This window comes from Pseudophryne corroboree, chromosome 5 (genome assembly GCF_028390025.1).
Source record: "Pseudophryne corroboree isolate aPseCor3 chromosome 5, aPseCor3.hap2, whole genome shotgun sequence".
In the NCBI taxonomy this organism is placed as follows: Eukaryota; Metazoa; Chordata; class Amphibia; order Anura; family Myobatrachidae; genus Pseudophryne; species Pseudophryne corroboree.
Window position 1 is genome coordinate 14,681,862 of NC_086448.1, and position 27,817 is coordinate 14,709,678.

Genomic DNA, 27,817 nt, shown 5'->3' on the forward strand with positions numbered 1-27,817 from the left:
CACCTTGTTTTTGTAACATTAAATTAGTGTTTCAGTTTTTCTGTTTGGGCGTGCTTTTCGCAATTTTTGCAAATTTGTACTTTTTGCAATCCTTACTGAATTGGCCCCTAGGTGCCCTAATAAGGGATGTGCCATTAATACAAATATACCCTAAATTAGTAGTAGCAACCTAAAAACTGATATGCACGCAGTATAATGTATGTACAGCTAATAAATGACACTGCAGGTTGCAAAAGAAAGTCTCAGATTTATTAATATCAGAAATAAAAAGAAACATATACACAGAGGTAGTATAGAAAATGTTGTGTCATACAATGTACAGTATAGAAGACATGTTGCATCATACAATGTAAAGTAGTTTATAGCAGTTATCCCAAAAGTTCCCTGACTGTTTCCTCTTTGGAACATTTTTGGTAGGTTTAAAACCAAATTCAGATTGTTGTATGGGAACCTTACATTACTGAAGTGACTGTGGAGCTTGGCAATAATACCTGTACTCCACAACTAGGCAGCCTAGTAACCTGCCCATTGCAAGAAGACGGACTGGCTGCTGTAATACCTGTACTCCACAACTAGGCAGCCTAGTAACCTGCCCATTGCAAGAAGACGGACTGGCTGCTGTAATACCTGTACTCCACAACTAGTCAGCCTAATAACCTGCCCATTGCAAGAAGACTGACTGGCTGCTATAATACCTGTACTCCACAACTAGTCAGCCTAATAACTTGCCCATTGCTACAAGACGGACTGGCTGCTGTAATACCTGTACTCCACAACTAGTCAGCCTAATAACCTGCCCATTGCTAGAAGACGGACTGGCTGCTGTAATACCTGTACTCCACAACTAGTCAGCCTAATAACTTGCCCATTGCTACAAGACGGACTGGCTGCTATAATACCTGTACTCCACAACTAGTCAGCCTAGTAACCTGCCCATTGCTAGAAGACGGACTGGCTGCTGTAATACCTGTACTCCACAACTAGTCAGCCTAATAACCTGCCCATTGCAAGAAGACGGACTGGCTGCTGTAATACCTGTACTCCACAACTAGTCAGCCTAATAACCTGCCCATTGCAAGAAGACGGACTGGCTGCTGTAATACCTGTACTCCACAACTAGTCAGCCTAATAACCTGCCCATTGCAAGAAGACGGACTGGCTGCTGTAATACCTGTACTCCACAACTAGTCAGCCTAATAACCTGCCCATTGCTACAAGACGGACTGGCTGCTGTAATACCTGTACTCCACAACTAGTCAGCCTAATAACTAGCTCATTAACAGGAAATGGACTGGCTGGCAATAGACTGCACATTTTAATAACGTTAGGTCCAGCCAACTGTTCTTTTTCTCTTTTGTGGAGACACTGTTGTTTATGCAGAACAGAATGATACAAACATATGAACCAAGGACCAAAATGGTGCATCAAATTAGTCCCATGTTGCATCAGTTAGGATCATAGCCATAAACCATGGAACCAACATTTACCAGGAACATGGACATAAAGCAAAAAACTCCCCAGAAAAACTATTTTCCCACAATGAAAGTTCTAGATATCACCACCATGCAGCACCTGCTATGCGGGAACTACTTTCTGTGGTTAGTGAAACTGTGATTCTGTACCGCATAAAAGACTGGAAATGTGGAACTTTGCTTTCAAATTCTTTCAAAGGATTTATTTCTTGGCGACCTCTAACATAAGCAGACCAGTGTCTGGGTCCTGGACACACCTCTGGAGCAGCTGTAGGTAGGTGAGGTTTTCGTGAGTGTTTGGGTCAAAAAACCCTTTCGTGTCATCAGAGGGATCAGAAAGAATTTGGTTCATCCCTTCATCAAAGTAGCCACGTGTATAGGCCACTTCCACTGGGATGCGGTGGCTGTGTACTGGGTCAATGATGCCACCGGTAGCAATCTGGGCTTCCAGCAGACGGATGCCGTGGTCTTTTACAATGAGGTCTTTTTGTATAGCCTGGAACAGGGATATTTTCAGACTGGTGGTGGGGTCTGTGTAGCTAGTCACAGCTTTCTCCGCAGAGAGTAGCTTTTGGTGGAGTTCATGCCCAACCACACGATTGGCTACTGCTTCATCCACGGTGAGCTTAGTATTCTGGATTGGGTCAATAATGAAGCCAGTGGCTGCCTGAGCCTCCAGTAAGACAAGTGCTGTCCCAGGTCTTAAAACATTCTTCAGCATAGCATCATAGATGCTCATTTTCTCTTTCTTGGTGGAATCGGTCTTGGATGAAATAAGTACACCAGCAACGCAGCTAGTGCCCTCAAGATACCTCCTCACTGACTCCATTTCTGCTACTTCACTTAAGGTCTTGGTTCCATGAATTAGCTCAAGTAGAGTGCTTAGGTCAATGATTTTAGATTGTAACAACTCAGAGGCGGACACCTGCTGACGCAGACCCTTAAACTTCAGGTTCCTGCTCTTTTCCTCAGTCTCTTTTATGATTGTTGTGATAACGTTGAAGATTTCTTCCCAAGTTATAGTTTTGGATTCAAACTTCTCAAGAAGTTCCGTTATCTTTGCATCTGTGACATACTTGGTGTGAAGGAGCTCCCACAGGGAATGCTCTTTGCCTTCTAATTTGAATTCCCCAATGTTGACCTGCACTTTGACAGATTTCAGGAATGTGGCGGTGTCTGCTTTTACTGCCACCGGAAGGTCTGCTTTGTGCAGCGATCCTTTCAGCATCATGACAACCCCTTCGATGGATAAATAGTACTTTTTAAGCAGTTGGCGCCATGTGTCTTTGGTAATGGTTTTAGAATGGAGAATATCCCATAGTGAGGTATTTTGTCCTGTGAATTCATTACTAGAAATATCAACAGAAAATGCCTGTAGGGAATTTCTAATTGCGTCTGGATATTCAAGAACTGATGGTTCTGGTGAAGAATGCATAACGATCTGTTGGATACTTTTTATAACATCTTCAAGGGCAAAAGATCCAGCTTCAAACCCTTCGAGAAGTTCCTTCCTTTTCTCACTTGTGATCTGTGCAGAGTTCAGTAGCTGCCACAGGGAAGTTTTGTGGCCTTTGAGGTGACCAACCTCAACCTCTACAGACTGGAAAAAGTTCTGGGTCTGTGCCCTCTTTTTTGCTTGCTCAGTGTCCTCAGGAACAGGTTGACTGATGATGGTGGCACTTCTCTTCTCCAGTTGCTCAATTAAAGATACAATGCTGGTTGTGAGATTTTCTACACTTATAGAGCCAGATTTATATTTGGTCATTAGTTCCTGCCTTTCTTTTTCCACATCTGCCAGGTGGTGAGAGCTGAGAATTTCCCAAAGAGAGATCTTTTGGCCTTGGTATTGTCCAATCTTGATATCTACAGTCAGTAACTCTAAGGTGTTTCTCTTTGCCTGATCTATTTGGAAAAGAGGAGACCCAGAGTCTTTCACTTCTAACATGCAAAGTCCAGTGTCTGGATCCTGAATTCCCCTCTTGAGTAACTGCAGATAGGTTAAATTCTCATGAGTGTTGGGGTCAAAAAATCCCTTTGTGTCATCAGAGGGGTCAGAGAGGACTTGATTAATTTCTTCATCAAAGTAGCCACGTTTGTATGCGACCTCTACTGGGACACGGTGACTGTGCAATGGATCAATGATGCCGCCAGTAGCAATCTGTGCTTCCAGCAAACGAATGCCGTGCTCTTTCACAATTAGATTTTTGTTCATTGCTTGAAAGAGAGAAATCTTTTCACCCGTATAAGGATCATTGTAGCCTGTCACAGCGCGTTCGGCAGATAACAGTTTAGGTTGGAGTTCTTTCCCAATCACCCCAGCAGATACAGCCTCATCTACGGAGAGCTTTTTATTGTTGATGGGGTCAATGATAAACCCAGTTGCCGCTTGAGCCTCTAACAGTACCAGTGCAGTTCCTGGCCGCAAGACTTGTTTCCACATAGCCTGGTATATGCTCATTTTCTCCTTCTTTGATGGATCCTTTTTAGTTGGAACAAACACGCCAGCGATACAGCCAGTGCCTTCCAGGTATCTCTTCACATTGTCCATCTGAGTGACCTCCTCAAGCGTTTTGCTGCCCTGAGACAATTCATTGAGTGTCTTCTGGTCAATAATTTCAGAACTCAGTAGCTCTGTGGCTGTGACTTGTCTCCTGAGTCCTTTGAACTTTAATGTGCTTGACCTCTCTTCTATCTCTGCCAGTATGGTAAATATCATTGTAATAATGTCCTTAACAGTTAAAGTTCCTGCAATATAGGCTAAGAGAATGTCCTTCCTTTTCTCAGGCATTATGATTTCAGAATGCAGAAGATCCCAGACAGATAACTTCTGACCTTTGAAGTGACCCACAGAAATTTCAGTCATGGTGTCTTGTAATGTTTTTTGTTTTGCTTCATCGATCAAGATAGTCTCAACAGTAGAGGCTTCCCCTGTACTCCCCTGAATAATGCTGGTGCAAGCACTCATGACCTCTCTTACAGAACATTTATACATCTGCAATAGCTCATTTTTTTTACCCTCAGACAAACCTTCGCTGTGCAAAAGGTCCCAAACTGAAGCACTCTCCTGTTGTGATTGCTTTGCTGATAAGTCACTGGGAATCGCTTGTAGTGCTTTCTGCAGCTGGTCTTCTGGCGGCCAGCGATCAGCCTCACTGGAAACCGATGGTGCATTTACCACCGGTACAATTACCTCATGCCTAGTTTGCTCTGATTTCTGAATCACAGATAAAACTATGCTGATTATCTCTTCAATGGTTAGTGTTCCAGACTGAAATTTCTCTAACAATTCCTCCCGTTTATCATCAGGGATATACTTGGAATGTAGAAGGTCCCAAAGCGACATGGATTTTTCATGGAAACTTCCTATGGAGATGTCTATTTTTACAGATTGGAAAGACCGCTTAATAGAACTGGGACTTGGCTTTGCTTTCTCTGTAATAATTGTGATAATTATGGTTATCAGTTCTTCAATAGTAAGAGAGCCAGAGTGGAATCTCTTCAAAAGCTCTTTTTGTTTCTCTACTGAAATATACTGAGAATAAAGTAGATCCCAAACGGATATATCTTTCCCTTGAAATTCACCAGCTGCAACCTGAACAGTTTTAGACTGTAGAATAGATTTGTATTTTTGTTCTTCATGAGTAGACGTCTGTGTGCTGTCCTTCATTTCCAGCATACATAAGCCTGTGTCCGGGTCTTGGATGCATCTCTGGAGCAGCTGCAAGTAAGTGAGGTTCTCATGGGTATTTGGATCAAAGAATCCCTTTGTATCATCAGTAGGATCAGAGAGGATCTGGTTCATTTCTTTGTCAAAGTAACCTCGTTTGTACGCTACTTCGACAGGGACACGATGACTCTGCACTGGGTCAATGATGCCACCAGTAGCAATCTGGGCTTCCAGGAGGCGGATCCCATGCTCTTTTACAATAAGGTCTTTTTTCATGGCCTGGAACAGAGAAATCTTTCCGCCTGTGTAAGGGTCATTATAGCCAGTAACTCCTTTTTCTGCTGACAGAAGCTTCTCATAAATCTTAGGCCCAATTAGTCCTGCGAGTAATGCCTCTTCTACAGACAGCTTCTTGTTCTGAATGGGATCAATCACAAATCCAGTAGCTGCTTGTGCTTCAAGAAGAATCAAAGCAGTTCCAGGTTTCAGTATACGTTTCAACATGGCATCATAAATGGTCAGCTTTTCTCTTTGTGAAGGATCTTTCTTTGACGGAACAAACACACCAGCAATACAACTGGTTCCTTCCAGGTATCTCTTAACAGAATCTAACTGAGTGACCTCCTCTACAGTTCTGCTACCCTGGGTCAACTCATTCAGGGTGGTTTGGTCAATGATTTCAGACTGGAGAAGTTCAGCAGCTGTCACTTGCTGCCTAAGACCCTCAAACTTCAAACTGTGACTCTTTTCAGTCTCTTCGATTATTGTTATGATAATTTTAAAAATGTCTTCACTTGTTAATGTCCCTGACTTGTACTTTTCAAGCAGTTCTTTTCTCTTCTCCTCAGTAATATATGTGGAATGGAGAAGGAACCAGACAGAGACATTTTGTCCTTTGAGTTCTCCAACAGTGACCTCAGTGAGCTTAAGTTCCAACTGTTGTTGTATCTGCTCATCGGTTTTCATTTCTGAATCCTCAATTAGTACTCTAATGATTTTCTTTAGTTTTTCTACAGTTGCCTGGTGCTTTTTCAGCTGCTCTCTCCGTCTGTCCTCTGAAATATAGTTAGAGTGGAGGATTTCCCAAAGAGACACTTTTTGTTCTTGAAACCGACTAGTTTTAATGCTGAGAGCAATGGCATTTAAGGCTTTGTTGAATTCATCAGTGTCAATATTTTCCGGTGGTCTTGGCATAGAGACTGTCTCTTCACTAATAATTACTGTGATGATTCTAATGATCTCTTCTAGATCCCAAATCCCTGAGAAATATTTCTGTAAGATCTCTTCCTTTTTACTCTCCGTAATGTACTCAGAGTGCAGAAGATCCCATACTGAGAGATTATTGCCTTGAAATTTACCATTAGTAATCTCAATTAATTTAGTCTTCAGTAGATTTATGTTATTTTTTCTCTGTTCCCATTCTTCAATGGTTGTAATAATGATTGTGGTTAGCTCCTCTGTGGTTATAGTTCCTGATTTGTGTTGTTTCAGGAGTAGCTGTCTCTTTTCTTCCTCCTCTGTGAAATAATGAGAGTTTAGGAGATCCCAGATGGAAATATTCTGTCCTTTATATTGACCGACTGTAACTTGGACAGTTTGTGTCTTCAAGGTGACGTCTAAGGTCTTGTCTGCTGGCAGAGCTTTCTTGTCTTTCATATCCAGGAGGCACAATCCAGTATCTGGGTCCCGAATGCACCGGTTGAGCAGCTGCAGGTACGTGAGATTCTCATGAGTATTTGGATCAAAGAACCCTTTTGTATCATCTGTGGGATCTGAAAGGATCTGATTCATTTCTTCATCAAAGTAGCCACGTTTGTAGGCAACTTCCACAGGGACACGGTGGCTGTGTACTGGGTCAATGATGCCACCAGTGGCAATCTGGGCCTCAAGCAGACGAATGCCATGGTCTTTTACAATCAGATCTTTCTGCATGGCTTGGAAGAGAGAGATTTTGTCACCAGTGTATGGGTCGATGTAGCCAGTCACTGCTCTCTCTGCAGACAGGAGCTTTAGTTTGAGCTCTTGACCAATTATGCCAGTTGATGCAGCTTCATCTACAGATAGTTTCTCATTTGTCAGAGGGTCAATGATAAATCCAGTGGCTGCCTGAGCTTCTAGGAGACACAGTGCTGTCCCACGTGTAAGGATATTCTTAATCATTGCTTTATAGATGCTCATCTTGTCTTTTTTTGAAGGATCTTTGAGCGCTGGTACAAGCACTCCGGCAATACAGCTGGTTCCTTCCAAGTATCTTTTTACATTGTCCATCTGAGTTACTTCTTGCACAGTTTTTGTCCCCTGAGCCAGCTCTGTCATTGTTTTCTGGTCAATGATGTCAGATGTGAGCAGTTCGGTTGCTGTAATTTGTCTCCTGAGACCTTTAAATTTCAGCGTCTTGCTGCGCTCTTCTGTCTCCTCTATAATAGTGGTGATAGTTTTGATAATTTCGTCTATACTGATTGTCCCCAATTTCAGTCTCTCCAGCAGTTCCTGTCTTTTCTCTTCTGAAATGTATTTAGAGTTCAGTAGATACCACACTGAATATTTCTGACCCTTCAAATCGCCTATAGTTACTTCGCTCTGGGCCAGCAGCAGAGAATTATATACTTCCTCCGTCACATTGTATTCTGTGGCAAGAAGGTTTTTGCTGTTTTGGCGCTCAGCTTCCTCAACAGATTGTACAACCAGCCCTATGATATCTTGGACAGTTAGCTTGTAATTCCCTAGCAATTCTTGCCTTTTCTCCTCTTGAATGTATCTGGAGTGAAGAAGATTCCACACGGAAACCTCCTGTCCAGCATACTGTCCATTCCTGACGGAAATGTTTATACTTTGCAGGGCCTTTTTAATTTCATCATCTTGTAGAGATGGGTCAACTTCCACCGGTTGCTGTACTGGTACTGACACATCGTACTCATTCTTTTTATTCTCGGTCTCATTGATGATTGTAATGAGAATTGTAATAACGTCTTGCACAGTAATGGTCCCAGATTTTATGTTACGTAATAATTCTTTCCTTTTCTCTTCAGAGATATAATGAGAGTTCAGAAGCTCCCACAATGAGGCCTTCTCTCCTTTGAAGTCACCTACGTGGACCTCAATCTTTTCTGTTTGGAGCAATGTCTGAACTTGTGCATCTTCATTAGTACTGCCCGACTCTTCTGTTTCATGAATGATTTTGGTGACTACTGTAATAAGATCATTGATAGATAGATTGGCAGTTTTATACTTTTTCAGCAGCTCCTCTCTTTTCTCTGAGGAAATATATACAGAATTCAGAAGTTCCCAGACGGAAACCTCTTTGCCTTCTAAGTGACCCTGTGTGACCCGAACAATTTTTGACTCAAGAATAGTTTTTATACTTATTTCAGATGAAGGAAGCTTGTTTACATTCACTTCCAGCATACATAAGCCTGTGTCCGTGTCTCGGATGCATTTCTGGAGCAGCTGCAGGTAAGTGAGGTTCTCGCGGGTATTCGGATCAAAGAATCCTTTTGTATCATCAGTAGGATCAGAGAGGATCTGATTCATTTCTTCGTCAAAGTAACCTCGTTTGTACGCTACTTCTACAGGGACACGGTGGCTCTGCACTGGGTCAATGATGCCACCAGTAGCAATCTGGGCTTCCAGGAGGCGGATCCCATGCTCTTTTACAATAAGGTCTTTTTTCATGGCCTGGAACAGAGAAATCTTTCCGCCTGTGTAAGGGTCATTATAGCCAGTAACTCCTTTTTCTGCTGACAGAAGCTTCTCATAAATCTCAGGCCCAATTAGTCCTGAGGGTAATGCCTCTTCTACAGACAGCTTCTTGTTCTGGATGGGATCAATCACAAATCCAGTAGCCGCTTGTGCTTCAAGAAGAATCAAAGCAGTTCCAGGCCTCAGTATACGTTTCAACATGGCATCATAAATGGTCAACTTTTCTCTTTGTGAAGGATCTTTCTTTGATGGAACAAACACACCAGCAATACAACTGGTTCCTTCCAGGTATCTCTTAACAGAATCCAACTGAGTGACCTCCTCTACAGTTCTGGTACCCTGGGTCAACTCATTTAGGGTGGCCTGGTCAATGATTTCAGACTGGAGAAGTTCAGCAGCTGTCACTTGCTGCCTAAGACCCTCAAACTTCAAACTGCGACTCTTTTCAGTCTCTTCGATTATTGTTATGATAATTTTAAAAATGTCTTCACTTGTTAATGTCCCTGACTTGTACTTTTCAAGCAGTTCTTTTCTCTTCTCCTCAGTAATATATGTGGAATGGAGAAGGAACCAGACAGAGACATTTTGTCCTTTGAGTTCTCCAACAGTGACCTCAGTGAGCTTAAGTTCCAACTGTTGTTGTATCTGCTCATCGGTTTTCATTTCTGAATCCTCAATTAGTACTCTAATGATTTTCTTTAGTTTTTCTACAGTTGCCTGGTGCTTTTTCAGCTGCTCTCTCCGTCTGTCCTCTGAAATATAGTTAGAGTGGAGGATTTCCCAAAGAGACACTTTTTGTTCTTGAAACCGACTAGTTTTAATGCTGAGAGCAATGGCATTTAAGGCTTTGTTGAATTCATCAGTGTCAATATTTTCCGGTGGTCTTGGCATAGAGACTGTCTCTTCACTAATAATTACTGTGATGATTCTAATGATCTCTTCTAGATCCCAAATCCCTGAGAAATATTTCTGTAAGATCTCTTCCTTTTTACTCTCCGTAATGTACTCAGAGTGCAGAAGATCCCATACTGAGAGATTATTGCCTTGAAATTTACCATTAGTAATCTCAATTAATTTAGTCTTCAGTAGATTTATGTTATTTTTTCTCTGTTCCCATTCTTCAATGGTTGTAATAATGATTGTGGTTAGCTCCTCTGTGGTTATAGTTCCTGATTTGTGTTGTTTCAGGAGTAGCTGTCTCTTTTCTTCCTCCTCTGTGAAATAATGAGAGTTTAGGAGATCCCAGATGGAAATATTCTGTCCTTTATATTGACCGACTGTAACTTGGACAGTTTGTGTCTTCAAGGTGACGTCTAAGGTCTTGTCTGCTGGCAGAGCTTTCTTGTCTTTCATATCCAGGAGGCACAATCCAGTATCTGGGTCCCGAATGCACCGGTTGAGCAGCTGCAGGTACGTGAGATTCTCATGAGTATTTGGATCAAAGAACCCTTTTGTATCATCTGTGGGATCTGAAAGGATCTGATTCATTTCTTCATCAAAGTAGCCACGTTTGTAGGCAACTTCCACAGGGACACGGTGGCTGTGTACTGGGTCAATGATCCCACCAGTGGCAATCTGAGCCTCGAGCAGACGAACGCCATGGTCTTTTACAATCAGATCTTTCTGCATGGCTTGGAAGAGAGAGATTTTGTCACCAGTGTATGGGTCGATGTAGCCAGTCACTGCTCTCTCTGCAGACAGGAGCTTTAGTTTGAGCTCTTGACCAATTATGCCAGTTGATGCAGCTTCATCTACAGATAGTTTCTCATTTGTCAGAGGGTCAATGATAAATCCAGTGGCTGCCTGAGCTTCTAGGAGACACAGTGCTGTCCCACGTGTAAGGATATTCTTAATCATTGCTTTATAGATGCTCATCTTGTCTTTTTTTGAAGGATCTTTGAGCGCTGGTACAAGCACTCCGGCAATACAGCTGGTTCCTTCCAAGTATCTTTTTACATTGTCCATCTGAGTTACTTCTTGCACAGTTTTTGTCCCCTGAGCCAGCTCTGTCATTGTTTTCTGGTCAATGATGTCAGATGTGAGCAGTTCGGTTGCTGTAATTTGTCTCCTGAGACCTTTAAATTTCAGCGTCTTGCTGCGCTCTTCTGTCTCCTCTATAATAGTGGTGATAGTTTTGATAATTTCGTCTATACTGATTGTCCCCAATTTCAGTCTCTCCAGCAGTTCCTGTCTTTTCTCTTCTGAAATGTATTTAGAGTTCAGTAGATACCACACTGAATATTTCTGACCCTTCAAATCGCCTATAGTTACTTCGCTCTGGGCCAGCAGCAGAGAATTATATACTTCCTCCGTCACATTGTATTCTGTGGCAAGAAGGTTTTTGCTGTTTTGGCGCTCAGCTTCCTCAACAGATTGTACAACCAGCCCTATGATATCTTGGACAGTTAGCTTGTAATTCCCTAGCAATTCTTGCCTTTTCTCCTCTTGAATGTATCTGGAGTGAAGAAGATTCCACACGGAAACCTCCTGTCCAGCATACTGTCCATTCCTGACGGAAATGTTTATACTTTGCAGGGCCTTTTTAATTTCATCATCTTGTACAGATGGGTCAACTTCCACCGGTTGCTGTACTGGTACTGACACATCGTCCTCAATCTTTTTATTCTCAGTCTCATTGATGATTGTAATGAGAATTGTAATAACTTCTTGCACAGTAATGGTCCCAGATTTTATGTTACGTAATAATTCTTTCCTTTTCTCTTCAGAGATATAATGAGAGTTTAGAAGCTCCCACAATGAGGCCTTCTCTCCTTTGAAGTCACCTACGTGGACCTCAATCTTTTCTGTTTGGAGCAATGTCTGAACTTGTGCATCTTCATTAGTACTGCCCGACTCCTCTGTTTCATGAATGATTTTGGTGACTACTGTAATAAGATCATTGATAGATAGAGTGCCAGTTTTATACTTTTTCAGCAGCTCCTCTCTTTTCTCGAATGAAATATACACAGAATTCAGAAGTTCCCAGACGGAAACCTCTTTGCCTTCTAAGTGACCCTGTGTGACCCGAACAATTTTTGACTCAAGAATAGTTTTTATACTTATTTCAGATGAAGGAAGCTTGTTTACATTCACTTCCAGCATACATAAGCCTGTGTCTGGGTCTTGGATGCATCTCTGGAGCAGCTGCAGGTAAGTGAGGTTCTCGTGGGTATTTGGATCAAAGAATCCCTTTGTATCATCAGTGGGATCAGAAAGGATCTGATTCATTTCTTCGTCAAAGTAACCTCGTTTGTACGCTACTTTCACAGGGACACGGTGACTCTGCACTGGGTCAATGATGCCACCAGTAGCAATCTGGGCTTCCAGAAGGCGGATCCCATGCTCTTTTACAATAAGGTCTTTTTTCATGGCCTGGAACAGAGAAATCTTTCCGCCTGTGTAAGGGTCATTATAGCCAGTAACTCCTTTTTCTGCTGACAGAAGCTTCTCATAAATCTCAGGCCCAATTAGTCCTGCGGGTAATGCCTCTTCTACAGACAGCTTCTTGTTCTGGATGGGATCAATCACAAATCCAGTAGCCGCTTGTGCTTCAAGAAGAATCAAAGCAGTTCCAGGCCTCAGTATACGTTTCAACATGGCATCATAAATGGTCAACTTTTCTCTTTGTGAAGGATCTTTCTTTGATGGAACAAACACACCGGCAATACAACTGGTTCCTTCCAGGTATCTCTTAACAGAATCCAACTGAGTGACCTCCTCTACAGTTCTACTACCCTGGGTCAACTCATTCAGGGTGGCCTGGTCAATGATTTCAGACTGGAGAAGTTCAGTAGCTGTCACTTGCTGCCTAAGACCCGTGAACGTCAAATTATGAGTCTTTTCAGTCTCTTCGATTATTGTTATGAGAATTTTTAACATTTCTTCGCTTGTTAATGTCCCTGATTTGTACTTTTCAAGTAGTTCTTTTCTCTTCTCCTCAGTAATATACGTGGAATGGAGAAGGAACCAGATAGAGACGTTTTGTCCTTTGAATTCTCCAGCAGTAACCTCACTGAGCTTAAGTTTCAACTGTTGTTGTATCTCCTCATCTGTTTTTATCTCTGGATCCTCAATACATTTTAGAATAGTTTGTTTCAGTTTTTCTACAGTGGCCTGGTGTTTGATTAGCTGGGCATTTCTTGTGTCCTCCGAAACATATTTTGAATTGAGGATTTCCCATAGAGACACCCTCATACCTTGAAATCCTTCAAATTCATCATGAACAGTGAAAACACTTAAGGCATTACGTTGTTCCTCATCACCTGCCACAAGATCCTCTGACTGGGGAATAGAGAATGTGTGATCAACCTCTACTATCTCAATGGTATCTTTAGTCTCTTCAGTTTCTGTAAAAATTATTGTGATGATTCTAATGATCTCTTCTAGATCCCAGATCCCTGAAGAATATTTCTGCAATATTTCTTCCTTTTTAATCTGCGTAATGTACTCAGAGTGCAGAAGATCCCACACTGAGAGATTTTGCCCCTGAAGTTTGCCCTTAGTAATCTCAATTAATTTAGACTGCAGGAGATTTTTCTGCTTTTCTTCAGAAATGTTTTGGTTTAAATGGCTCTCTCTCTTTTCCCATTCTTCAATGGTTGTAATAATGACTCTAATAAGTTCATCTGTGGTTATAGTTCCTGATTTGTGTTGTTTCAAGAGTAGCTGTCTCTTTTCTTCCTCCTCTGTGAAATAATGAGAGTTTAGGAGATCCCAGATAGAAATATTCTGTCCTTTATATTGTCCGACTGTAACTTGGACAGTTTGTGTCTTCAAGGTGATGCCTGGAGTCTTGCCTGCTGGCAGAGCTTTCTTGTCTTTCATATCCAGCATGCACAATCCAGTATCTGGGTCCTGAATGCACCGGTTGAGCAGCTGCAGGTACGTGAGATTCTCATGAGTATTTGGATCAAAGAACCCTTTTGTATCATCTGTGGGATCTGAAAGAATCTGATTCATCTCTTCATCAAAGTAGCCACGTTTGTAGGCAACTTCCACAGGCACACGGTGGCTGTGTACTGGGTCAATGATCCCACCAGTGGCAATCTGAGCCTCGAGCAGACGAACGCCATGGTCTTTTACAATCAGATCTTTCTGCATGGCTTGGAAGAGAGAGATCTTGTCACCGGTGTATGGGTCGATGTAGCCAGTCACTGCTCTCTCTGCAGACAGGAGCTTTAGTTTGAGCTCTTGGCCAATTATGCCAGTCGATGCAGCTTCATCTACAGATAGTTTTTCATTTGCCAGAGGGTCAATGATAAATCCAGTGGCTGCCTGAGCTTCCAGGAGACACAGTGCTGTCCCAGGGGTAAGGATTTTCTTTAGCATCGCATTATAGATGCTCATCTTGTCTTTCTTTGAAGGATCTTTAAGAGCTGGGACTAGTACTCCGCCAATACAGCTGGTTCCTTCCAAGTATCTCTTTACATTGTCCATCTGAGTTACTTCTTGCACAGTTTTTGTCCCCTGAGCCAGCTCTGTCAATGTTTTCTGGTCAATAATGTCAGATGTGAGCAGTTCGGTTGCTGTAATTTGTCTCCTGAGACCTTTAAATTTCAGCGTCTTGCTGCGCTGTTCTGTCTCCTCTATAATGGTGATGATAACTTTAATAAGTTCATCCATACTGATTGTCCCCGATTTCAGTCTCTCTAGCAGCTCCCGCCTTTTCTCTTCTGAAATGTATCTGGAGTTCAGTAGATACCACACTGAATGTTTCTGACCCTTTAACTCACCTACATTTACTTCGGTCTGGGTCACTTGCAAAGAGTTATATACTTCTTCCGTCAAATGGTATTCTGTTTTTAATGTAGATTGGTTACTCAGTTTAATCTCTTTTACTGACCGTATAACTAGCTGCATTATGCCTTGGACAGTTGACCTGTAATCTCTTAATAAGTCATGTTTTGTTGGGTCAGGAATGTATTTGGAGTGAAGAAGCTCCCACACGGACACCTGCTGTCCCGCGTACTCCCCTTTTCTGATGTGAATGTTTATACTCTGCAGGGCCTTTTGAATTTCATCATAGTTTATAGAATGATCTTCAATTGGCTGCTCTACTGTTACAGCTGTATTTTGTGAGACCCATTTAGTCTTTTTAGCCTCAGTCTCAGTGATGACCGTTGTGACAAACGTAATAATTTCTTGTGTGGTCATAGTCCCAGATTTCACCTTTTCTAATACTTCTTTCCTTTCCTCTTCTGAGAAATAATGGGAGTTCAGGAGCTCCCACAATGATAAACTTTCTCCTTTGAAGTCACCAACAGACACTTTCAACTTCTCTGCTTTGAGTGACATCTGGACACTGGAGTCTTGACTTTGTGGGCCTTTTGCATCCACTTCCAATACTGCTCCTTCTGTTTCAGTAATGACTTTGATCATTATAGATATAATTTCTTCAATAGATAATGAACCAGACTCATATTGCTTCAGCAGCTCCTCTCTTTTCTCTACAGAAATATATTTAGAATAAATAAGCTCCCAGATGGAAATACTCTGTCCTTGGAACTCCCCGGTAGAGACCTGAATAACCCTGGATTGTAATTTGTTTTGGATCTGTGAAAAGGAGAACTTCTGGTCTTTTAGCTCCAGTAGATAAAATTCAGAATCTGGGTCTTGGATGCATCTCTGGAGCAGCTGCAGGTAGGTGAGGTTTTCATGGGTATTTGGATCAAAGAACCCTTTAGTGTCATCAGTAGGGTCTAAAAGACTCTGGCTCATTTCTTCAGCAAAATAACCCCGCTTGTAAGCCACTTCCATGGGAACACGGAGGCTCTGCACTGGGTCAATGATGCCACCAGTGGCAATCTGGGCCTCCAGCAAGCGAATGCCATGCTCCCTGACAATTAAATCTTTCTGCATTGCTTGGAACAAGGAGATTTTCTCACCAGTATATGGGTCGGCGTAGCCAGTAACTCCTTTCTCTGCAGATAAGAGCTTTGGATAAATTTCATGACCAATCAGTCCGTCAGTTAAAGCTTCAAATACTGAAAGTTTTCTTTTTTTTATGGGATCAATGACAAAGCCAGTAGCTGCCTGAGCTTCTAGCAGGACAAGAGCAGTGCCTGGTCTCAGCAGCCGCCTTTGCATGGCGTCAAAGATGCTTATGGTTTCCTTTTTGGTCGGATCTTGTTTTGAAGGGATGAGCAGCCCGGCAATGCAACTGGTTCCTTCAAGATATCTCTTAACTGAATGTATTTTAGAAATTTCACTCACAGTCTGTTTCTTCTGAATTAAATTTTCAAGAGTTTCTCTGTTTATAATTCCGGCATCAAAAAGTTCTACTGCTGTGACCTGTTTCCTCAATCCCTGGAACCAGATGTCATTCTGGCCCTTTTCCTTTTCCTCAATTGTTGAAAGGATCACATTGATTATCTCTCTAAGTGTTAAGGAGGTCTTTGTTTTGTAATTCTTGATGAGGTCCTTTCGCATCTCTTCGGAGATGTAGGTGGAACACAGAAGATCCCACAGGCAGACCTCGTGTCCCTTGAACCTGCCTTCATTCATTTTCACCATAGTGGATGTTAGAAGGAGTTTAGTTGGTTCATCAATGTAGAAGTAGTCATCACGTTTTTCAGCCACTTGAAGTAAATACAGTCCAGTTTTAGGATCTTTGACACATCTTTCCAACAAGCTTTTGTATGTAAGTCTTTCATGAGTATTAGGGTCCACAAATTCTTTCTTTTCATTAAGAGCATTTGAGATCATAATGTAAACATCTTCATCCAAATAACCCTTCCTGTAGGCTACTTGCAGAGGAAGCCTATGACCATGAACTGGATCGACAATCCCTCCAGTTGCCAGTTGGGCATCCAACAAAGCAATTCCTTGCTCTCTGTCAATGATTCCTTTCTTGATGGCTTGGAAAAGGGAGATTTTGTTGCCAGATTTAGGATCTATGAATCCACTCACTGCTTTCTCAGCAATTTCAAGTTGCTCCTGAACATCGATGCTGACCACTCCTGCAGACAATGCCTCGGTGAAGGAGAAGGTCTGATTTTTTGAGGGGTCTATAAGAAATCCAGTGGCAACTTGGGCCTCCAGAAGTATCACACCAATGTCTCTAGGTATAATGCTTCTCTTTATAGCCTCATAAATGCTGAGGATCTCGTTGTTTGGTAAGGATATGATTCCAGCTATGCGGCTTGTTCCTTCCAAGTATCTCTTAACCGACTCCATTTGAGAGACAGTTTCTACAGATTGTGTGCCTTTTCTCAGGTCATCCATGGTCTTTTTGTCAATTATGTCTGCGTTGTACAAGTCCGTGGCACTCACTTCTCCTCGAATACCCTTGAATTTCAAGCTGCTACTTGTGGTCTCATATTCTTCTATAAGTGTGGTGAGGTTAGATGTGAGTTGTTCTATGGTAAGCACTCCCATTTTATAGAGTTTAACCAACTCCCTCTTTTTCAGGTCTGTGACATAATGAGAAGTCAGAATCTCCCAGATTGATACTGTTTGATTGGCAAATTTTCCAAACTGCATAGTTATGTTTCTTGATTTTAAGTCCAATTTCATTGGTTCAGTAATAAAGAAATAATCATCTCCCTTATTCACAACCTGCAGCAGATACAACCCAGTTTCGGGGTCCTGTACACATCTTTCTACAAGTTGTAGATATGTAAGATTCTCATGGGTGTTGGGATCAAAGAAACCTTTAGTATCATCACTGGGATCTGAAAGAATTTTGTTCATCTCTTCATTGAAGTAGCCACGCTTATAGGCAACCTCTACCGGGACTCTGTGGCTATGCACTGGATCAATAATACCACCGGTAGCGATCTGTGCTTCCAGCAGGCGGATTCCATGGCATTGAACAATGAGCTCTTTTTGCATGGCTTGGAACAGGGAAATCTTGACCCCAGTATATGGGTCAGTGTATCCAGTCACTGCTTGCTCTGCAGAGAGTAGCTTAGCTAGTATGTCAAGTCCTATTAGTCCATGAGTCAGTGCTTCCTCCACTGATAGCTTCTCATTCTTCAAAGGATCCACAATAAACCCAGTGGCTGCCTGAGCTTCTAGGAGAACCAAAGCCGTTCCAGGTCTCAGAATGCGTTTGAGCATCGCCTCATAAATGCTCATCTTTGTGTTGGTAGACTGTAGGAGAACTCCTGCAATACAGTTTGTACCTTGCAGATACTGCTTTACGCTGTGCATTTCTGTCACTTCTACTATTGTTTTCTTTCCCAGATTAAGCTCGTCAAGGGTTTGCTTGTCTATGACCTCTGACTTGAAAAGGTCACTTGCAGACACCTGCTTCCGAAGGCCTTTAAACTTTATTTTTGTGCTGCTTGCTTCAGTCTCCTCAATGAACACAGTGACTGTTTTTATGATCTCCTTGAGAACTTCAGAACTACTGTTTTTGTATTTAAGGAGGAGTTCTTTCAGTTTATCGAAACTTATGTATTCAGAGTTCAGAAGTTCCCAAACAGACACAGTTTGGCCTTTAAACCTTCCAGCGTTGACAGTGTTAATTGTGGTTGATTTTAGAACATCAATGAGGTGTCCTTCAGCATAAAAGGCAGGACTTTCCGAGAGAGACAGAAACAAAGAGCTTGTATCCGGGTCCGTGTAGCATTTTTCTTTTAGCTGCTGGTAGCTCAGTTTTTCTTTTGTGTTTGGATCAAAGTAGATTTTCAGCTCATTTGTTTGTTTGGATATTTCTTCATCTAGAAACCCCAGCTTGTAAGCCAGCTGCAATGGGACATAATGGCAATGAATGGGATCAATAATTCCACCACTTGCCAATTGGGCTTGGAGCAGCGGAATTCCTTCTTTTTGAGGAATAAGTTCTTTATGGATTGCCTGTCCCAGAGATAACTTGTTTCCAGTGTAGGGATCAGGGTATCCGGTCACTGCACTTTCTGCAATCAGAAGCTTTTCATGAAGTTCAGGTCCTATTACGCCAGCCTTCACGGCACTGTCCACTGTGTGGTTTTCATTTTTTATTGGGTCAACTATAAATCCGGTTGCAGCCTGGGCTTCCAAAAGCATTAAGCCATTGGCATGCAAGATTAGATCCCTTTTCATTGCTTGATAAATGCTAATTTTTTCCTTTGTTGATGGCAGAAAAACTCCAGTGATGTTGCCAGTGCCCTGGAGACATTTTTTTACATTTTCCAGCTGTGAAACTTCTTCAATGGAGATGAGGCCCTGTACAAGTTCTTCAAATGTTTTCTGTGTAATAATGCCTAAATCTAGAAGCCGTACAACTGGCACATTTCCTCTCAGTCCTTGAAAACTAATATGAGTATTCATGGTTTCTTTCTTTTTGACTATTTGCAAAATTTCTGTGATCAGAACTTCCAGCGTCACTTTCTTTGACTTATATTTTTCCAGAATTTCATATCGCTGTTCTTCAGTGAAGAATCCAGAATGAATCAGGTTCCAAACTGTAGTGTTTCTTTCTTCAATCCTGGTGTTCTTGAATGTTTGCCGTATCACCTCATCAGAGTACATTTCTTGTCCTGGAACTTCGGCAAAATCTTGGGGCAGTGGGAGCAAATAAATGCCAGTAGATTCATCTTTTTGTGAACGACCGATGAGTTCTGAATAGGTCACCTTTTCTTTGGTGTTTGGGTCATAGAAGGACTTTGCGTCATCTGTGGGATGAGAAAGACTTTCAAGCACTTCTTCGTTAAGATAACCAAACTTCTTGGCAACAGAATCTGGGAGATGGATGCTGTGTATTGGATCAATAACTCCCCCAGTGGCTAGCTGGGCATCTAAGAGAAGTTTGGCATGTTTTTCTTCAACTAGACCTTTTTTCATGGCTTGGTACAGTGAGATTTTCTTTCCGGAAAATGGATCCTGGTAACCTGTTACAGCTTGCTCTGCAGAAGACAGTCTATCATAAATCTGTGGGTCAATGACGGCTGCTTTGAGAGCCTCATTCACAGACAACTTTTGGTTGTTCACTGGGTGTATTATGTGTCCGGTAGCAGCCTGGGCTTCTAGTAATGGCAGGATGGTGCTAGGCAGCAAGATGTTCTTCTTGGCAGCTTCGTAAAAACTGATCCTTTGGTTGGAGGGCAGAATGAGGATTCCACCAAGCACACCAGAACTGTGCAAGTACCGCTGGACTTTCTCCATTTTAAGTACATCCTCTGCTTTTAGTTTTCCCTCTAGGACTTGTTCAAATTGCTCTTTATCAATGATGTCATACTCCAGCAAATTGTAGATGTTTACCTGTTCTCTCAAGGCAGGGACACGAATCTCTGTCCACTTTTTTATTTCCTCCTCAATCAGTATGATGATTTGTTCCAGCGTTATCTTCTTCAGTCTGTAGTGCTCTAGAACCTCTCTCCTCCTCCACTCATTGAAGTACTCAGAGTTTATGAGAACCCAGGCTGAAACAGTTTGCCCCCTGAATCTTCCATATCTGACATAAATCTCCAGGTTCAGGAAAGAATCCTTGATGGAGCTAATGATGTTGAGCTGACGCTTTGTACTGATGAGGGGAAGAAGACAGAGCTTGGTTGATGGTTCTGAGATACATTTCTCCTTTAGCTGTAGGTAGGTGAGGTTTTCATTGGTGTTTGGATCAAAGAACCCTTTAGTGTCATCACTTGGATCTGACAGTATCACATTCATTTTCTTGTCAAAATACCCTCGTTTGTAAGCAACTTCAACAGGAATTCTGTGGCTGTTTATTGGATCAATGATTCCCCCGGTGGCAATCTGGGCTTCTAGAAGTCGGATGCCATGTTCTTCGACAATTAGGCCTTTGTTCATAGCTTGAAATAGAGAAATCCTTTCTTCTGTATAAGGATCTTTATAACCAGTGACTGATTTTTCTGCGGACAAAAGTTTTTCATAGAACTCTGGACCAATTACTTTTGACTTCATAGCCTCAGCAACTGAATATTTTTTGTTTTCCACAGGGTCAATGATAAAGCCTGTTGCAGCTTGAGCTTCAAGTAGAATCAAGGATGTTCCAGGTCTTAGAAAGCCCTTTCTCTTAGCTTGATAGATGCTCATCTTTTCTTGGGTATCTGTCAGGATCAATCCACCAATACTTCCAGTACCTTCTAGGTATTTCTTGACTGTGTCAATATTGACCACATCGTTTGCTGATGCTTCACCTTGTTGCAATTTCTCAAACAAATCCTTGTCAATAATTTCAGAGTCCAGCAACTGTCCAGGAGTAACAGACTCTCTTAACCCCGCAAATGTGATTTTGGTGGAGGATACCAGTTGCTTAATTGTCTCATCAACTTTGCTAGATAACTCTTCCACTGAAAGGCTCCCTGATATATACTGTTTAAAGAGGGACTCTCTCAGCTCAATAGTGAAATATTCTGAGAAGAGAAGTTTCCACAGGGAAACAAGTTGTCCTTTGAATTTTCCAGATGTCAGTGTAAGTTTTGTTCCATCTAAAGTCACTTTGGTCTTGAAATCTATGAATGAATGTGGTGCTTTGAGTGCATCCTGGGTATTGTCAAACACAGGGATCAGGTAGAGTCCTGTATGGGAATCTACAAGGCATCGCTCCAGCAGTTGTCTATAGGTAAGGTTCTCTTTTGAGTTCGGATCAAAAAATCCCTTGATGTCTTCTGTTGGACTGAGCAAACTATTATTAATTTCCTGGTCAAAACAGCCACGTGTGTAAGCCACCTCCTCTGGAACACGGTGCTTCTTTGACGGGTCAATGATTCCACCAGTAGCAAGTTGGACTTCCAGAAGATGAATTCCATGATCTTTCATAACAAATCCCTTTTGTATGGCTTGAAATAGAGAAAGTGTTTCTCCAGACAAAGGATCGCTGTAACCTGTGGCTGCTTTCTGCGCTGACAGAAGCTTTTCATAAAACTCTGGTCCAATCAAGCCATTTTTCACAGCCTCATCCACAGAGAATTTCAAGTTCTTTGCAGGGTCTATCAAATAACCCGTTGCCGCCTGGGCTTCCAAGAGAGCAATGGAAGTGCCTGGCATAAGAAAGTGTTCTTTCATTGCTTGGTAGATGCTTTTTCTCTCATTGGTAGACACTACAGCCACTCCGGCAATGCACCCAGTTCCCTGTAGATACTGCCTCACCTTCCCCTGTTCTGCAACATCTTGTACAGAGGATTTTCCCTGTTGTAAGTTTTCATAAGTTGTTTTATCAATGATCAGTGAGTGCAGCAGCTCATCACTTGTAACTTTTCCTCTTAAGCCATTGAAAGTGAGTTCCAAAGGTAAAAAGTAGATTTTTGAGTCGGGATCAATTGTACAATGCTTCCTCAACTCTTGGTAAGTGACCAGGTTATTAGTGTTTGGATCCATGAAGCCACCAACATCAGATATTATTTTTGCAGTGTCTTCATCAAGCAAGCCACGTTTATAAGCAACTTCCAGTGGTACATGGAAACTGTGAACAGGATCAATGATGCCTCCTGTAGCAACTTGGACTTCTAGCAGATTAATGCCCAAGTTCTTGGCAATAAGTTCCTTCTTGATTGCTTGGAAAAGGGAAATCTTTTCTCCAGTGTATGGGTCATTAAATCCAGTTACTGCTCTTTCTGCTGTGAGCAGCTTCTCTTTGAGTTCAAGCCCCACCAATCCTTCCTGAATGGCTTCAGTCACAGAGAACGTCTTGTTCCTCGCTGGATCTACAATGAAACCAGAGGCAGCCTGAGCTTCCAAAAGAGCAACTGCAAAGTCTGAAGGAACAAAGTTCTTTTTCATGGCCTGATATAAACTAACTTTCTCATTGGTACTCTTTATGTACACTCCACCGATGCTTGCCAGTCCATGTAGGTATTGCTGAACCTCTTGTAGTTCCTCCACCTTCTGGGTAGTCTGTTTGCCTTGTATGACTTCATCATATTGAATCTGGCTGATGATGCTGGCCTTGAGTAGTTGTTCTAGTGTTACAGTATTCCTCAGCCCTTGCAGAGTCTCCTGTAGGGGAAGCAGGAGTGATCCACTGTCGGAATCTTTGATGCATTTGGACAATAGCTCCTGGTAAGTGGATTCCTCCTTGGTGTTGGGATCAAGGTAGCACTTGGAAAATTCAGAAACTTCAGTAAGCGTTTTAAGCATATGTTCATCTACGAAGTTAAGCTTCAAGGCCTCGGACAAAGGCACTCGATGTCCACTTACATGGTCGATAATGCCACCAGTGGCCGCTTGAGCCTCCAGGAAGCGCACTGTATCGTTTTTAGCCACTATACCTCTTTTGAATGCTTGAAACAGAGATAATGTTTCTTCTTTGTCTTTATACCCTGTTGCTGCTTTGCTAGCGAAGATGAGTTTTTCCCGATACTCCGGCCCGGCGGCTCCCTGTTGGATGGCTGCCTCTACAGTGAGAGTTTGGTTAGTTGTTGGATTGATGATGTTGCCTGTGGCAGCCTGGGCTTCCAGCAGAGCTGTGGCGACTTTCTCAGACACAAGTTTCTTCTGCAGAGCTTGATAGATGCCGACTTTCTCCTTCGTATGAGCTGCTAAAAAGCCACCGATGCTGGGAGAGGCTTTGGCAGGCTCAATCGCTTGCAAGGTCTCATGGTGGCCGATGGCTCCATTAATGTGAGAGGTCTCGTGGTGGCTACTGGACTCAACCATATGTTTAGTAGATACATGATGGCTCTGGGAACTGACAGTGTGTGAGGTGTGCACGACAGTAGTGTGCGAGGAATGATGACTTTGGACACCGTGGAATTCCACTTTCCCCATAGTGTGTTTTACGGTGCGAGTGGTTTTCCTCTCCATGTTTGTGGCTGGGTGAGTAGCGGAGTTTCTTCTCAGTATTGCGTGGTTGCCTCAATCACTATTGAAAGAAAAGAAATGAATGTTATGTTTATGGCTGACATCTGAGCAATAATTATTATTATTATTATACTTTATTTATATGGCGCCACAAGGGATCTGCAGCGCCTTACACAGTACATAATAAGAAAACAGTGACATACAGTACAAAACAATGCAGGACAGGTACAGGGTATATACACATAGCTGCGCACACGTTGCGTATGATAAATGGTGCTCCAGCCAATCAGCTACTAACTGTCATGTGTTTGAAAAATGAAAGTTTTAAGACTCGTTGCATATGATAAAACTTGTTGATAAATGGGCCCCTATGTATACATATGGGAAACTTGGACATTTGTAATGACTATGGGGGGTCATTCTGACCTGATCGCACACTGTCATTCATCAGAAGTGTGCCGGCGCCGTAGTACGCAGGCGCATGGCTGACAGCCGCCGGCTGTTGTTGCCCGTTGCCTAGCCATCGCCTCCGCCTGATTGACAGGCAGAGGCGGTTGCTGGGCGGGAGGGGGAGGAATGGCGGCGTTGGCCGCTGTTTTGTAGTCGCGGTCAGGCCAGCGCAGGCATGGCCAGACCATGCGGGGCGTGGGACGCAGCGGCTGCGTGACGTTACATGCAGCCGCTGCGATCCAGGCAGCGACGAGTAGCTCCCGGCCAGCACGCAGGAGCTGCGCTGGCCGGGAGCTACTCCTGAAGTGCAAAAGCATCGCCGCTTTGCGATGCTTTTGTACTTCTGCGGGGAGGAGGGGGGGGGGCCTGACATGTGGGGCGGGCTAGCCCTGTGCTAGGCGTCCTCCCACATGTCAGGGTGCCTGATCGTAGCCCTGCAAAATTTTGCAGGGCGACGATCAGGTCTGAATTAGCCCCTATGAGAGGGAGCCGAGGACACAGGACATAAGATTCACAGCATCTTCAGCACTTACAACGCGCAGACTCAGGTAAGTACTGTATATAGGGTCATTGTTAATTTCCCGATGGTCGGAATCCTAACAGACGCTCGCTAATCCCACTCGGTTGCCGGGTCCATATAATATAATAGTATGGCGAGCAAAGCGAGCCACTGGGCCTGAAGTGTGGCGAGCGCGGCGAGCCCACGAGGGGACCCGATGCGTCGCTGTCAGGATTCCAACTGTCGGTATCTCCTGACCGCCGGGATCCCAACCATGGGTAAATCATACTGAATCTGTATATACGGTGTAGCTAAGAAAAGATAACTTTCACCGCGGAGATAACGCCAGCGACAAAAGTTATCTCATGAGAACAAAGAACCTGCCATGACAGCGAATTGCCGCCAGCGAGTGCAAATTGCCGCAAAACACTTTTTATTTCTTATAATAATCTTGAATAAACAAGCCCATTATTATAAAAACCGCAATATGGCAGTCTGACCACTGGGTGGCGGAAGAAGGCTGAGGTTAGACAACACTGGCTTTATTACGCACACCTAATAACACAGAATGTCACTACAGCCCCTCCCAACTGTGTCAGGACTCTCCTGATATGAGGAGACAGGAGCCATTACTGCAGCATGTTCAAAGTTCTATTCCCAGGACAGCAATGTTACAGTTATTTGAATGATGTTCACCTAATGACTGATTATCATGCTGCAGGGCTGGCACTAAAACTAGGCGGCTGCCTAGGGCACCAGGGTCTGGGGGGCACCTAAAACACTGGATGAGTGACATAATGCCTGATTGCAAATGACTGTGATTATCTCATTTGGATGTTCTCATTTATTACTCTTAACCAGCCGATGAGGCAGAAGATTGTGACTGGCAGTGAGTGCGTTCAGGCGCAGTATGGCGACAGCTGTGGGGATGCCCGGTACATACGTCTGGTATATCTTTAGAGCAGTGTAGTGATACATGAAGTGTGACACCAAGAACAAATGTCACCCTGAGATATACAAAGCTCTAAAACATATTCCACCACCAAAATCCCATCACCCCAACATCCGGGGCACGTGGGCCGGGCATTACCGTGGCTGCAATATGTTTTATTCATCCATCACTTCCCGCATCGCCCTGTGATCTGCCATTTATAGAGCCGGATGCAGCGGCGATGTGGGACGCAGCGGAGCGATGATATTGGTCCGCACATGCGTCCCCATGGTGTTGGTACAAAGGCGCAGTACAGATTCAGACGCGCGCTAGCAGAACTGTACAGGCAGTGTATGGGGCGGTAACAGGGGGTGTGGCTACAAAGACACGTGCATCGGTAGCGTCTTATGGTCGGTTATAGGTTCCGTACAGAGACGCTCCGCCACTCACACAGGACGCCACACTCAGGCAGAGAAACTCCACCTGATGTGGGGCTGCTGCAAGTTTAGCGTTCTCACTTCTGGCGCATCCGGACGCACGGATGGGCACCAGGGAAGGGCTGTGTAGCGCCATTTGCATAAAGTCACAGACACGTCTGTAGCAAATGACGCTACGTCCGGATCAGTATCCGACCCATAATCTGTCAGTTACTATTATAATTATTATTACCAGTTATTTATATAGCGCACACATATTCCGCAGCGCTGTACAGAGAGTATTTGGCCATTCACATCAGTCCCTGCCCCAGTGGAGCTTACACTCTATATTCCCCACCACATGTACACGTGGCTGTGGATCATTAGATCGACAGTGTCTAGGTCGACCACTATAGGTCGACAGTCACTTGGTCGACAGGGTATGAAGGTCGACAGAGTTTCTAGGTCGACATGTGCTAGGTCGACAGGTCAATAGGTCGACATAGTGGTCGAACTAGACAGTGTTGATCTTCAGACCGGATCCCGTACACGCACACACATTCACGCCAGGGTTAATTTTTCCAGGAGCCAATTAACCCACCAGTATGTTTTTGGAGTGTGGGAGGAAACCCACGCAAGTACGGGGAGAATATACAAACTCCACACAAGTAGAGCCATGGTGGGAATTGAACCCATGACCTCAGTGCTGTGAGGCGGTAATGCTAACCACTACACCCACCGTACTTATTCTCAGACCGCGCTTTTATATGCAATAAATGATTATTGGTTTATTTGTAGCACATTATGGGCTCCTAGAACCTGTGCCCCCTAATTCCTGGACGTCTGCTCTGTCGCTGCCATTACTTCCTAACAGGAACGCAGCATGAAACCCCCCCAGAAGGCGCCCCGTACTCCGTCAGCGAGATGACGCCATTGCAGTCCAGGCCGCCGGCTCCTGGCAATCAGAGGGTTATTCTCTGAGATAAAATGCAGGTAATAAATTCATATGCGGGGAATTGTCCCAACCTGCCCACATTCCAGCTCTGCAATCACAATTAGGTAACAATAAGTTGACGTCCATGATGTCAGCGCGGATCACTCCAAGCGTCGCCCAGTGTCATAATAAGGCCTGCGCTGCACGTAGGTCGGCAGGATGACGCCGCCGTCATATAAGGGAAACCACAATCAGAACCTGCAATTTACTGATATTAACGTTTTACTGCCTTCTGATAAAGAATAAGCATATATAAAATGTGTCTGTAACCTATCTACTTGTGAGCTGGAGAGTCCCACTCCTTATACGGCAATTTGTCCGATTTGTCCTGAGTGATCAGGGCCGTTTCTTGGTGCAGGCGAGCAGTGCAACCGCACTGGGCGCCCGCCGCGGCACTAACTGTGGCTCCCTGCTTCCCCCTCCTATTTCTCCCCAAGTAACCCGCTCGGGGGGCGGAGTTTCACCGAATGACGCGGTTGCGTCGTTACTTCACGACGCAACACCGTCACTCCGCGAAACTCCCCCTCCCCCCCCCCCGAGCGGAGTACAGATGGGGATCCAAGTTAGGAAGAGGGAAAGGCCGGCGCGAGGAGCGACTGGTGAGGCGGGCCGAAGAGCGGTAATCGCCTCTGTAAGTATTCTCTCTCTCTCTCAATGTGTAAAATGGGGACACCTGCCGTAATGTGTGAAATGGGGACTCTTGCCTGCCGTAGTGTGGGGATTTAATGTATCAAGGGCATTGCGGTGTGTGGCATAATATGGTGCAGGGGCATTACTGTGTGGGGCTTAATATGGTAGAATTTTTTTTCCTGTGGTGGTCGTGATCTGTTGGAGCAGGGTCAAAAACTGGATTGTGAGGTAGTCTTTTCAGACGAGGCCACACCCATTTAGACGAGGCCACGCCCCCTTGCCATGTGTGCGCGCAAGTTTTTTTTTTATCTAGGTGTGTGTGTGTGGGGGGGGGCACATTTTTTTATGTCATGGGGGGGGGCGCATTTTTAAATCTC

At 43.6% G+C, this 27,817-nt stretch overlaps 1 protein-coding gene across 3 annotated transcripts in view; it reads right to left on the reverse strand.

Annotated features, from left to right (window-relative positions):
* Nucleotides 1-227: 227 nt before the first annotated feature.
* EPPK1 (epiplakin 1) overlaps nt 228-27,817 on the reverse strand; it is a 100,509-nt gene continuing 72,919 nt past the window's right edge. For all 3 annotated transcript variants that reach the window (XM_063921106.1, XM_063921104.1, XM_063921105.1), the window contains one exon: nt 228-23,581. In XM_063921106.1, coding sequence (XP_063777176.1) covers nt 1,675-23,523 — 21,849 coding nt within the window. In that variant the 5' untranslated portion in view covers nt 23,524-23,581 and the 3' untranslated portion in view covers nt 228-1,674. The remainder of the gene's footprint in view (nt 23,582-27,817) is intronic.